Raw genomic sequence first — 14,015 nt, forward strand, 5'->3', positions numbered from 1 at the left:
CATCATTTTGAGATGATTATGTTTCATGGTTAGGGTAATTAAATGCAATTAGAAAATCACGAGTAAAGTTGTTGATGTTCCCATCCATCCATCCATCCATCCATCCATCCATCCATCCATCCATCCACCATCATTTTGAGATGATTATGTTTCATGGTTAGGGTAATTAAATGCAATTAGAAAATCACGAGTAAAGTTGTTGATGTTCCCATCCATCCATCCATCCACCATCATTTTGAGATGATTATGTTTCATGGTTAGGGTAATTAAATGCAATTAGAAAATCACGAGTAAAGTTGTTAATGTACCCAGCCATCCATCCATCCATCCCTCCATCCATCCATCCAAGATAATTAGGTATCATGGTTAGGGTAATTAAATGCAATTAGAAAATCACGAGTAAAGTTGTTGATGTTCCCATCCATCCATCCATCCATCCATCCATCCATCCATCCATCCATCCACCATCATTTTGAGATGATTATGTTTCATGGTTAGGGTAATTAAATGCAATTAGAAAATCACGAGTAAAGTTGTTGATGTTCCCATCCATCCATCCATCCACCATCATTTTGAGATGATTATGTTTCATGGTTAGGGTAATTAAATGCAATTAGAAAATCACGAGTAAAGTTGTTAATGTACCCAGCCATCCATCCATCCATCCCTCCATCCATCCATCCAAGATAATTAGGTATCATGGTTAGGGTAATTAAATGCAATTAGAAAATCCAGAGTAAAGTTGTTGATGTTCCCATCCATCCATCCATCCATCCATCCATCTATCCATCCATCCATCCATCCACCATCATTTTGAGATGATTATGTTTCATGGTTAGGGTAATTAAATGCAATTAGAAAATCACGAGTAAAGTTGTTGATGTTCCCATCCATCCATCCATCCATCCATCCATCCATCCATCCATCCACCATCATTTTGAGATGATTATGTTTCATGGTTAGGGTAATTAAATGCAATTAGAAAATCACGAGTAAAGTTGTTGATGTTCCCATCCATCCATCCATCCACCATCATTTTGAGATGATTATGTTTCATGGTTAGGGTAATTAAATGCAATTAGAAAATCACGAGTAAAGTTGTTAATGTACCCAGCCATCCATCCATCCATCCCTCCATCCATCCATCCAAGATAATTAGGTATCATGGTTAGGGTAATTAAATGCAACTAGAAAATCCAGAGTAAAGTTGTTGATGTTCCCATCCATCCATCCATCCATCCATCCATCCATCCATCTATCCATCCATCCATCCATCCATCCATCCATCCATCCATCCATCCACCATCATTTTGAGATGATTATGTTTCATGGTTAGGGTAATTAAATGCAATTAGAAAATCACGAGTAAAGTTGTTGATGTTCCCATCCATCCATCCATCCACCATCATTTTGAGATGATTATGTTTCATGGTTAGGGTAATTAAATGCAATTAGAAAATCATGAGTAAAGTTGTTAATGTACCCAGCCATCCATCCATCCATCCCTCCATCCATCCATCCAAGATAATTAGGTATCATGGTTAGGGTAATTAAATGCAATTAGAAAATCCAGAGTAAAGTTGTTGATGTTCCCATCCATCCATCCATCCATCCATCCATCCATCTATCCATCCATCCATCCATCCATCCATCCACCATCATTTTGAGATGATTATGTTTCATGGTTAGGGTAATTAAATGCAATTAGAAAATCACGAGTAAAGTTGTTGATGTTCCCATCCATCCATCCATCCATCCATCCACCATCATTTTGAGATGATTATGTTTCATGGTTAGGGTAATTAAATGCAATTAGAAAATCACGAGTAAAGTTGTTGATGTTCCCATCCATCCATCCATCCACCATCATTTTTAGATGATTATGTTTCATGGTTAGGGTAATTAAATGCAATTAGAAAATCATGAGTAAAGTTGTTAATGTACCCAGCCATCCATCCATCCATCCCTCCATCCATCCATCCAAGATAATTAGGTATCATGGTTAGGGTAATTAAATGCAATTAGAAAATCCAGAGTAAAGTTGTTGATGTTCCCATCCATCCATCCATCCATCCATCCATCTATCCATCCATCCATCCATCCATCCATCCACCATCATTTTGAGATGATTATGTTTCATGGTTAGGGTAATTAAATGCAATTAGAAAATCACGAGTAAAGTTGTTGATGTTCCCATCCATCCATCCATCCACCATCATTTTGAGATGATTATGTTTCATGGTTAGGGTAATTAAATGCAATTAGAAAATCACGAGTAAAGTTGTTGATGTTCCCATCCATCCATCCATCCATCCATCCATCCATCCATCCATCCATCCATCCATCCATCCATCCACCATCATTTTGAGATGATTATGTTTCATGGTTAGGGTAATTAAATGCAATTAGAAAATCACGAGTAAAGTTGTTGATGTTCCCATCCATCCATCCATCCATCCATCCATCCATCCATCCATCCATCCATCCATCCATCCATCCATCCATCCATCCACCATCATTTTGAGATGATTATGTTTCATGGTTAGGGTAATTAAATGCAATTAGAAAATCACGAGTAAAGTTGTTGATGTTCCCATCCATCCATCCATCCACCATCATTTTGAGATGATTATGTTTCATGGTTAGGGTAATTAAATGCAATTAGAAAATCACGAGTAAAGTTGTTAATGTACCCAGCCATCCATCCATCCATCCCTCCATCCATCCATCCAAGATAATTAGGTATCATGGTTAGGGTAATTAAATGCAATTAGAAAATCACGAGTAAAGTTGTTGATGTTCCCATCCATCCATCCATCCATCCATCCATCCATCCATCCATCCATCCACCATCATTTTGAGATGATTATGTTTCATGGTTAGGGTAATTAAATGCAATTAGAAAATCACGAGTAAAGTTGTTGATGTTCCCATCCATCCATCCATCCACCATCATTTTGAGATGATTATGTTTCATGGTTAGGGTAATTAAATGCAATTAGAAAATCACGAGTAAAGTTGTTAATGTACCCAGCCATCCATCCATCCATCCCTCCATCCATCCATCCAAGATAATTAGGTATCATGGTTAGGGTAATTAAATGCAATTAGAAAATCCAGAGTAAAGTTGTTGATGTTCCCATCCATCCATCCATCCATCCATCCATCTATCCATCCATCCATCCATCCATCCACCATCATTTTGAGATGATTATGTTTCATGGTTAGGGTAATTAAATGCAATTAGAAAATCACGAGTAAAGTTGTTGATGTTCCCATCCATCCATCCATCCATCCATCCATCCATCCATCCATCCACCATCATTTTGAGATGATTATGTTTCATGGTTAGGGTAATTAAATGCAATTAGAAAATCACGAGTAAAGTTGTTGATGTTCCCATCCATCCATCCATCCACCATCATTTTGAGATGATTATGTTTCATGGTTAGGGTAATTAAATGCAATTAGAAAATCACGAGTAAAGTTGTTAATGTACCCAGCCATCCATCCATCCATCCCTCCATCCATCCATCCAAGATAATTAGGTATCATGGTTAGGGTAATTAAATGCAACTAGAAAATCCAGAGTAAAGTTGTTGATGTTCCCATCCATCCATCCATCCATCCATCCATCCATCCATCTATCCATCCATCCATCCATCCATCCATCCATCCATCCATCCATCCACCATCATTTTGAGATGATTATGTTTCATGGTTAGGGTAATTAAATGCAATTAGAAAATCACGAGTAAAGTTGTTGATGTTCCCATCCATCCATCCATCCACCATCATTTTGAGATGATTATGTTTCATGGTTAGGGTAATTAAATGCAATTAGAAAATCATGAGTAAAGTTGTTAATGTACCCAGCCATCCATCCATCCATCCCTCCATCCATCCATCCAAGATAATTAGGTATCATGGTTAGGGTAATTAAATGCAATTAGAAAATCCAGAGTAAAGTTGTTGATGTTCCCATCCATCCATCCATCCATCTATCCATCCATCCATCCATCCATCCATCCACCATCATTTTGAGATGATTATGTTTCATGGTTAGGGTAATTAAATGCAATTAGAAAATCACGAGTAAAGTTGTTGATGTTCCCATCCATCCATCCATCCATCCATCCACCATCATTTTGAGATGATTATGTTTCATGGTTATGGTAATTAAATGCAATTAGAAAATCACGAGTAAAGTTGTTGATGTTCCCATCCATCCATCCATCCACCATCATTTTGAGATGATTATGTTTCATGGTTAGGGTAATTAAATGCAATTAGAAAATCATGAGTAAAGTTGTTAATGTACCCAGCCATCCATCCATCCATCCCTCCATCCATCCATCCAAGATAATTAGGTATCATGGTTAGGGTAATTAAATGCAATTAGAAAATCCAGAGTAAAGTTGTTGATGTTCCCATCCATCCATCCATCCATCCATCCATCTATCCATCCATCCATCCATCCATCCATCCACCATCATTTTGAGATGATTATGTTTCATGGTTAGGGTAATTAAATGCAATTAGAAAATCACGAGTAAAGTTGTTGATGTTCCCATCCATCCATCCATCCATCCATCCACCATCATTTTGAGATGATTATGTTTCATGGTTAGGGTAATTAAATGCAATTAGAAAATCACGAGTAAAGTTGTTAATGTACCCAGCCATCCATCCATCCATCCCTCCATCCATCCAAGATAATTAGGTATCATGGTTAGGGTAATTAAATGCAATTAGAAAATCCAGAGTAAAGTTGTTGATGTTCCCATCCATCCATCCATCCATCCATCCATCTATCCATCCATCCATCCATCCATCCATCCATCCATCCATCCATCCATCCATCCATCCACCATCATTTTGAGATGATTATGTTTCATGGTTAGGGTAATTAAATGCAATTAGAAAATCACGAGTGAAGTTGTTAATGTACCCAGCCATCCATCCATCCATCCAGCCCTCCATCCATCCATCCATCCATCCATCCAAGATAATTAGTTATCATGGTTAGGGTAATTAAATGCAATTAGAAAATCCAGAGTAAAGTTGTTGATGTTCCCATCCATCTATCCATCCATCCATCCATCCATCCATCCACCATAATTTTGAGATGATTGTGTTTCATGGTTAGGGTAATTAAATGCAATTAGAAAATCACGAGTAAAGTTGTTAATGTACCCAGCCATCCATCCATCCATCCATCCAGCCATCCATCCATCCATCCAGCCCTCCATCCATCCATCCATCCAAGATAATTAGGTATCATGGTTAGGGTAATTAAATGCAATTAGAAAATCCAGAGTAAAGTTGTTAATGTACCCAGCCATCCATCCATCCATCCATCCAGCCATCCATCCAACCATCCAGCCCTCCATCCATCCATCCAAGATAATTAGGTATCATGGTTAGGGTAATTAAATGCAATTAGAAAATCACGAGTAAAGTTGTTAATGTACCCAGCCATCCATCCATCCATCCAGCCCTCCATCCATCCATCCATCCATCCATCCATCCAAGATAATTAGTTATCATGGTTAGGGTAATTAAATGCAATTAGAAAATCCAGAGTAAAGTTGTTGATGTTCCCATCCATCTATCCATCCATCCATCCATCCATCCATCCATCCATCCATCCACCATAATTTTGAGATGATTATGTTTCATGGTTAGGGTAATTAAATGCAATTAGAAAATCACGAGTAAAGTTGTTAATGTACCCAGCCATCCATCCATCCATCCATCCAGCCATCCATCCATCCATCCAGCCCTCCATCCATCCATCCATCCAAGATAATTAGGTATCATGGTTAGGGTAATTAAATGCAATTAGAAAATCCAGAGTAAAGTTGTTAATGTACCCAGCCATCCATCCATCCATCCATCCAGCCATCCATCCAACCATCCAGCCCTCCATCCATCCATCCAAGATAATTAGGTATCATGGTTAGGGTAATTAAATGCAATTAGAAAATCACGAGTAAAGTTGTTAATGTACCCAGCCATCCATCCATCCATCCAGCCATCCATCCATCCATCCAGCCCTCCATCCATTGATCCAAGATAATTAGGTATTATGGTTAGGGTAATTAAATGCAATTAGAAAATCCAGCGTAAAGTTGTTGATGTTCCCATCCATCCATCCATTCATCCATCCATCCACCATCATTTTGAGATGATTATGTTTCATGGTTAGGGTAATTAAATGCAATTAGAAAATCAGGAGTGAAGTTGTTAATGTATCCATCCAGCCCTCCATCCATCCATCCATCCATCCATCCAAGATAATTAGTTATAATAATAATATAATAATAATATAATAATAATAATAATTTCCTTGTATTGTCATTCTGTGTAACAATGTACACAGAACGAAATGTCGATTGCACCTGACCCGTTGTAGCGAGCCGATGCAGCCGCAGCCAACAGAGGGCGCCGCCGACCACTTTTTAAGTCTTAGGAATGACTCGGCCGGGGCGCGAACCACCGACCTCCCAGTCTCAAAGCGGGCGCCTTACCATCTAGGCTACTGAGCTGGTTATCATGGTTAGGGTAATTAAATGCAATTAGAAAATCCAGAGTAAAGTTGTTGATGTTCCCATCCATCCATCCATCCATCCATCCATCCATCTATCCATCCATCCATCCATCCATCCATCCACCATCATTTTGAGATGATTATGTTTCATGGTTAGGGTAATTAAATGCAATTAGAAAATCACGAGTAAAGTTGTTGATGTTCCCATCCATCCATCCATCCACCATCATTTTGAGATGATTATGTTTCATGGTTAGGGTAATTAAATGCAATTAGAAAATCATGAGTAAAGTTGTTAATGTACCCAGCCATCCATCCATCCATCCCTCCATCCATCCATCCAAGATAATTAGGTATCATGGTTAGGGTAATTAAATGCAATTAGAAAATCCAGAGTAAAGTTGTTGATGTTCCCATCCATCCATCCATCCATCCATCCATCTATCCATCCATCCATCCATCCATCCATCCATCAACCATCATTTTGAGATGATTATGTTTCATGGTTAGGGTAATTAAATGCAATTAGAAAATCACGAGTAAAGTTGTTGATGTTCCCATCCATCCATCCATCCATCCATCCACCATCATTTTGAGATGATTATGTTTCATGGTTAGGGTAATTAAATGCAATTAGAAAATCACGAGTAAAGTTGTTAATGTACCCAGCCATCCATCCATCCATCCCTCCATCCATCCAAGATAATTAGGTATCATGGTTAGGGTAATTAAATGCAATTAGAAAATCCAGAGTAAAGTTGTTGATGTTCCCATCCATCCATCCATCCATCTATCCATCCATCCATCCATCCATCCATCCATCCATCCATCCATCCATCCATCCATCCATCCATCCATCCATCCATCCATCCATCCATCCATCCATCCATCCATCCATCCATCCATCCACCATCATTTTGAGATGATTATGTTTCATGGTTAGGGTAATTAAATGCAATTAGAAAATCACGAGTGAAGTTGTTAATGTACCCAGCCATCCATCCATCCATCCAGCCCTCCATCCATCCATCCATCCATCCATCCATCCAAGATAATTAGTTATCATGGTTAGGGTAATTAAATGCAATTAGAAAATCCAGAGTAAAGTTGTTGATGTTCCCATCCATCTATCCATCCATCCATCCATCCATCCATCCATCCATCCACCATAATTTTGAGATGATTATGTTTCATGGTTAGGGTAATTAAATGCAATTAGAAAATCACGAGTAAAGTTGTTAATGTACCCAGCCATCCATCCATCCATCCATCCAGCCATCCATCCATCCATCCAGCCCCCCATCCATCCATCCATCCAAGATAATTAGGTATCATGGTTAGGGTAATTAAATGCAATTAGAAAATCCAGAGTAAAGTTGTTAATGTACCCAGCCATCCATCCATCCATCCATCCAGCCATCCATCCAACCATCCAGCCCTCCATCCATCCATCCAAGATAATTAGGTATCATGGTTAGGGTAATTAAATGCAATTAGAAAATCACGAGTAAAGTTGTTAATGTACCCAGCCATCCATCCATCCATCCAGCCCTCCATCCATCCATCCATCCATCCATCCATCCATCCATCCATCCATCCAAGATAATTAGTTATCATGGTTAGGGTAATTAAATGCAATTAGAAAATCCAGAGTAAAGTTGTTGATGTTCCCATCCATCTATCCATCCATCCATCCATCCATCCATCCATCCATCCACCATAATTTTGAGATGATTATGTTTCATGGTTAGGGTAATTAAATGCAATTAGAAAATCACGAGTAAAGTTGTTAATGTACCCAGCCATCCATCCATCCATCCATCCAGCCATCCATCCATCCATCCAGCCCTCCATCCATCCATCCATCCAAGATAATTAGGTATCATGGTTAGGGTAATTAAATGCAATTAGAAAATCCAGAGTAAAGTTGTTAATGTACCCAGCCATCCATGCATCCATCCAGCCATCCATCCAACCATCCAGCCCTCCATCCATCCATCCAAGATAATTAGGTATCATGGTTAGGGTAATTAAATGCAATTAGAAAATCACGAGTAAAGTTGTTAATGTATCCATCCATCATTTTTAGATAATTGTTTTATGGTTAGGGTAATTAAATGCAATTAGAAAATCACGGGTAAAGTTGTTAATGTACCCATCCATCCATCTATTCTATCTATCTATCCATCCATCCTTCCATAATTTTTAAGTAATTATGTTTCATGGTTAGGATAATTAAATGCAATTAGAAAATCATGACTAAAGTTGTTCATTTACCCATCCATTCATCTATTCCATCCATCCATCCATCCATCCATCCATCCATCCATCCACCATCATTTTTGGATAATTATTTATCATGGTAAGAGAATTAAATGCATTTAGAAATTCCAAGTAAAGTTGTTAATGTTCCCATCCATCCATCATTTTTAGATAATTATGTTTCATGGTTTGGATAATTAAGTCCAATTAGAAAATCACGAGTAAAGTTGTTAATGTTCCCATCGATCCATCGATCCATCCATCCATCTTCTTTACCGCTTATATTAGACATTACTTTGAAAACCACCAATCCAAAACAAAAAAACATTGGAAGACTATCAGCAACGCAAAATTGAAATGACTGATATCTGCTTTCCTCTGTCTCACAGGATCCAACCAGCCGCCACGGTTCCTGAACTATTTCTTTTCAACGTACCTCCTCATTTATGAAGATATGCCCGTTGGTAAGTTTGTGTGAGGTGTCACTATTCTCTATATCACGCACAACTGTAAATTGTTTGAAGAAAGTACAGTAGAAAGAAAAAACTGCATTCTCTCCTCTGAGTATTGTGAACATAAAGTGAGAAAGAAAACAAGCAAATGGGGGCGGCAAAATGAGAAGTGACAGTGATGGCGACGGCTCTTTTTGAGCCAGATGTTTTTTCTATGTACTGGTATGTTTATGTGTGTACTGAGGGCAGAAATAGATTTCATTTTATTTTGCCAACACGATATAATCCCAGGTTATTTAGAATTTGCAATGGCCTTAATATTTTCATGATCCTAATATTTTTACATTCAATGTTTTAAAAATGTGCTTTCTGTCCTACATTCCTCACATTTCTTTGGAGTCATAGGTGATTGACAGAGCAATTTGGCGATGCCTTGCTCCTCGTCGTCTATCGATAAGTCGAAGAATGGGAAAACCTTTGTTTTAGATTGATTTTGAAGGCATTTTTTTGTTGTTGTTGGTTTTTAACCTTTCGAATGGTTTGCTTATCAAGGGCCTTCTCTCTCAGAAGTCTGGTTTGATCCATAGGTAAGATTTTCAGCCTGAGTTTAAGCCTGACCCGACTAGAATTTTGCCTCATGTTGGGCCTATAATGTCAATCATTACATTTGGGTCGAGCCGGGTTTCTGTTTTCCTTAAAAAAAGTGTTTATGAAAATGTATTATGAAATCATAGAGTGGCCAACCCGGTCATCTAGAGCCGCTTGTCCTGCATGTGTTTGAAGCTTCTCTGCTCCAATATAGGTGATTCCTATCACTTGGATCATTATCAAGCTTTCACAAAGCTTGCTAACAAGATGAAAATTGTCATCATCTGTGTTGGAGCAGAGAAACCTCCAAAACATGCAGGCTCTTGAGGACCGGGTTGCAGGGGTGCACGTCGATCTTGTATCGACCTGTCGTGGTTCATCTATGTCTCTCTGCCATTCCCGCTCTCTTAAATTTCTGCGCTAGATTCTTAAGGAAGTACTGCTTCTGTGGTTTTTGGCCCAATCAATTTTCAACCCAATAAAATGATAAACGGCCTTAATATTTCCCCGTCAACTCTTAGAAAATACATCAATGAGGGAACATTGTTGGTGAATGTTAACACTGCAAAAACATAAATGTAAAAGATGTCCATGTTTATACGGTCTTGTTCAACATAGATTTTGTTCCAGAAGGGCTTTCATTTGTCATCCTCAATCACCTCTCCTCCTCCCGAGTCCACACAAATACAATTTCAGGTTTCCAAATCAATTTAATTGGTCGGGCTTGGGCCGAGTCGGGTTTTATTACAAGCGATCCTTGGTCGGGTGGGATTTTTTTAAGCTTGATCTTACATCTGGTTTGAATGAGTCTCGTCAACAACTTCAAGGACTTTTTCTTCAGTCACAAGAGTGTGAAATGGCAGACATGTCTTCATTGCCTTTGCTCTTGTACTGTTTGTCATCATCATCTTAGTTGTGTGTTCACTGTTGCAGCCAGGAAGGGCATAGTTACCGTGTAAAGCAGCAGTACATCATCATCATCATAACCCTAAAGCAATGTCAGGCTTTGGCATAGGGCCATCATTTTTTCCTCAGTATCAATAAAGGTTTGGGCTGCGTTGTTAGGCGCTGCTTATTTTCCGAACCGCTCAGTCTGGGTTGCCCTCTGACCATGAATCATGGTGTCCTCTAGCAGCCGGGTTGTGCTCCAGCGCAGTACGGTCCAAAGCTCTGTCAGTCATGTCCCTGGCCCCAGACTGTGATAGATCCTTCTGCCAGGCAATGATGAGGGTGGGCCGAGAGATTGGACAGTGACTGTTTGTCAAGATTATTGTTTATTAGCTTGGCAGATGTCCTCGTCCAGGAGGACCTCAGATGCATAAACACATGACGAGCAACTGCTGCTGTGCTACGTGAGCAGTGGGTGTAATATGTCTGACTTGGACTTTTCCTCACAGTCAAAACCCAATATCAAGTGCTGAACTCAGATGCCCAATAGCTCCCCAAAAACATAATACCAAGATACATCTAAGGTGGTTCGGGTCATTGTCATTGGTTTCAGTGGTACGTTTACTTACGAATGTCTCTACATACGAAAGTTTCAGGTTACCAAGTATCTGAACAAGAAAACATTGCCTCTAGTTACAAAGATTGCCTCTAGTAACAAAGTCAAAATTACAGTACAGTCCGCGCTGCTTTCCGCTGGTCCCAGAATTTACCGAACCATCGTGAAATAGCACCCACTAGTGAAGCTTTTCACTCACAGCACTACACCAACAAACTGGCTATCGCTTTAAATCTGCCTGGCAACCAGTGCGCATGCGTGCTGCCGGCATGCTCTTTGGGTCACCGTCACAGTTAAGGGTTCACCGAAAAGGAGGGTTTCCAGAAACACGCAGCTATCTTTCAATCAGCCCAAATTAAATATATTTTAGAAAATTTCCATGAAGTCACAGAATTGGTCTATTGCTACGTCTGCCTTGCGCATTTTCGAGGGATTGTAAAGAAAACGGCAAAGCAGACATCATTGGATCAGTTTGTCAATGAGCCCGAGACAAAAAGGTAAATAAACATTTCCATTATTTCCTTTTATATTTAGTTTATAATTTGTGCCTCATGTTTTATTTTTACTGTGTGGTAATCTAACATGTATTTGTTTTATGTTCTGATACTCTTATGACTTATTAAAAATATACCATACTGTACGTTTACAGGCCTTGGAACGGATTAGGGCATACACATACAAAATGTGTCTCTACTTAGAATGTTTCCAGGTTATGAAGCTACTTACACAACGAATTGAATTCGTAGATAGAGGTACCACTGTACTTTAAATTGTTGGATGTACATTTGGTCTTGGCATTAGTAGATAGATAGATAGATAGATACTTTATTCATCCCCGAAGGGAAATTCACATTTCCAGCAGCATCCCTGAGCTGAGAACAATACAATAATAAAGCAAAAAGAATACAATATACAAATACCCAGTGTGTGGGTACATGGCACATTTTTTTTAGGGTTCACCTAATATTTGTGGGGATAAAATGACAGCTCAATATTGGTAGGGACGCATCCTTTACCTACATGCAAAACTGCCTTTGGTTTTTCATGCCTTTCAACACCTTAATGCGTACTGAACATGTGTGAATGCTTGGATGAGAAATGTCGTGACAAGGGAACAGTGATCACATTTCCAAAGCCACTCTTGTTACTGTGCACGTTGTTTGACTCTCAGGCAGAACCTTTGTTGTACTAAGTTGTTGCCAAGTTACGGTTAATGGGAGGACTTTTACAGTATCTTCCAGACTATAAAGACTAATTCTCTTTTGTGATGTATGGCGCCTTATACATGACAGACATGATATATAACCCACAGTTATATATGGTTTGTGGTTAAATGAGATTTGTACAGAAACATCTTTTTTCGTGCAGCGTCTGTGGGGATGCTATCAACTCATAGTGTACTTACTTGCACAAATATCTACTCTGCATATAGTCGACTTCCTGAAACAGCTTTAAAATAAGACCCATACCTAAAGGAATACATACCCAAAATATTAATGAAAAGTGTACCTAAAAATGATGATTATTCAAATGTGTAAATAAACCTGTAAATGTGCTTAATTGCTGTTGACATACCATGATCATGAAGGTGGTTCAGCTGACCGTGAGATTCTGATAGCGTCAGCACGTGAGATTCTGTGCACTATTACAGCATGGTCTATGAAGGATTTTTGCATTTCGGAGATGGAATATGAGCTTGCTCTGTCCACTCCATGCATCGGCCCGGTATTGCAGTACCTCCGGGAACGGTGCATTCGCAATGATCGCAGCAAGGCTTTAGGGCTAGGACCTTAGCTTGGCCTTTTGGCTGAGAGTAAGTGTTCCGGCTCCTAGGCTTTGTAGCGTATTATGAACTGACCGATAATGGATAATGGATAATGAATAACGAAGATAGATCAATAACCCTTAAAAACCCCAAACCCGCTTAATTGCTGTTGACATTGTCATGATTGTTTTCTGTTATTAGTGTCAATAAATTTGTTCAAACCAAAAACCAAAAAATATACTGCGCCGGTAGTAGAAGGTTCAAATACAATTAGTTTGCACCACTTAATGTACCTTTAATCATCCATCCATTATCTGCACCCCCTTATCCTCAGTAGGGTCCAAGGTGCTGAACCCCATCTGAGCTATCTCCAGGCAGTGGGCAGAGGACACCCTAAACTGGTTGCCAGCCAGTCGCAGGGCACACAGACAGACATTTCACTTGCTCACTCACACCTAGGGACAATTTGGACTGGCCAATTAACCTGACATGCATGTTTTTGGAACATGGGAGGAAACTGGAGTGCCCGGAGGAAAACCCACGCAGGCCCGGGAGAACATGCAAATTCACACAGAAAGGCTGGTTGCTGGATTTGAACCCATGACCTCAGAACTGTGCCGCACACACGCTAACCACTCATCCGTCGTGTTGCACCCTTTAATTATCAAATCACAAAATACAAAGTTTTATCAGTTTGACAGGGATCTCTAAAAGGGTGCTTGCCTCCAAGGAAGATACGGTCACCAGAAACTGGACTTTCGTTTCTTTCGTCAAAACAATGACAGACCTGAAAAGGAAGTAGTTTGAGAACAGTTGTTTTTTTTCCCCACCCATTGCTAAGAGTTCGTCAATGTACTGATGTTCGGTGCAAGTCTGCCAAGGAGACACCAA

General features: G+C 39.4%; 1 protein-coding gene and 1 pseudogene across 1 annotated transcript in view; both read left to right on the top strand.

Moving 5' to 3' along the window:
* Positions 1 to 14,015, top strand: part of cdh23 (cadherin-related 23) — a 330,854-nt gene that overhangs the window by 30,912 nt on the left and 285,927 nt on the right. The window contains exon 3 of the mRNA XM_088350886.1: positions 9,205 to 9,279. Within this exon, the coding sequence (XP_088207012.1) occupies positions 9,205 to 9,279 (75 nt within the window). The remainder of the gene's footprint in view (positions 1 to 9,204; positions 9,280 to 14,015) is intronic.
* Positions 12,974 to 13,118, top strand: LOC148353982 (U2 spliceosomal RNA; annotated as a pseudogene).

Source organism: Urocampus carinirostris, chromosome 13 (genome assembly GCF_059441175.1).
Source record: "Urocampus carinirostris isolate Australia breed hairy pipefish chromosome 13, RoL_Ucar_1.0, whole genome shotgun sequence".
In the NCBI taxonomy this organism is placed as follows: Eukaryota; Metazoa; Chordata; class Actinopteri; order Syngnathiformes; family Syngnathidae; genus Urocampus; species Urocampus carinirostris.